The 522-nt window shown below is 59.4% G+C and overlaps 1 protein-coding gene across 1 annotated transcript in view; it reads right to left on the bottom strand.

Moving 5' to 3' along the window:
• LOC104916369 (ATP-binding cassette sub-family F member 1-like) overlaps window positions 1-522 on the bottom strand; it is a 6,107-nt gene that overhangs the window by 4,376 nt on the left and 1,209 nt on the right. Inside the window, exons 3-4 of the mRNA XM_031557636.1 lie at window positions 399-482; window positions 208-303 (exon numbers count right to left, since the gene is read on the bottom strand). Coding sequence (XP_031413496.1) covers window positions 208-303; window positions 399-482 — 180 coding nt within the window. The remainder of the gene's footprint in view (window positions 1-207; window positions 304-398; window positions 483-522) is intronic.

The following is a 522-nucleotide window of genomic DNA, read 5'->3' as shown; positions in this document are numbered from 1 at the left end:
TGCAGGCCTCCCATCTAAGCCCCGCCCCCCAAACACAAATCCCCGCCCCTTTTGGGCTCGCCACTCGTTTAAGCCCCACCCCTTTGCCTTTAAGCCCCGCCCCCTTAGGCTCAGGCTCTGCACCTTCCTCAAAGCCCCGTCTCTCCCTGAAGCCCCGCCCCATTCCAACAAGCCCCGCCCTCCAGCTTGAAGCCCCGCCCCTTTTACCTCGTGGCTCCTGCTGTTCCTGCTCAAGCTCCGCCCCTTCCTGCTCAGGCTCCGCCCCCTGGCGTCGCCCTTTTTTTTTCTCCTTCTTCTTCTTGGCTACCTGGGGTGAGGGGAGTGGGGGAGAGCCGCTAATTACCTGTTAATTATCTGTCGGTAATTAATTATCTTTTGCTGGTTGGCTGTTAACGAACCTGGGGAGCTGAAGGCTCTTTTTCAGCGGGTTTGGGGGCATCGATTTGGGGCGCAGGGTGATCCTCAGCCAGCTCCTCAAAGAACTGCAGGAATGGGGGAGGGGGGGGTTAGAAATGGGGGGGG

The sequence above is a fragment of the Meleagris gallopavo genome, unplaced genomic scaffold, assembly GCF_000146605.3.
Source record: "Meleagris gallopavo isolate NT-WF06-2002-E0010 breed Aviagen turkey brand Nicholas breeding stock unplaced genomic scaffold, Turkey_5.1 ChrUn_random_7180001888995, whole genome shotgun sequence".
NCBI classification, from domain to species: domain Eukaryota; kingdom Metazoa; phylum Chordata; class Aves; order Galliformes; family Phasianidae; genus Meleagris; species Meleagris gallopavo.
Note: the sequence above shows the minus strand (reverse complement) of the source record. Positions and strands in the feature narration are given on the sequence as shown.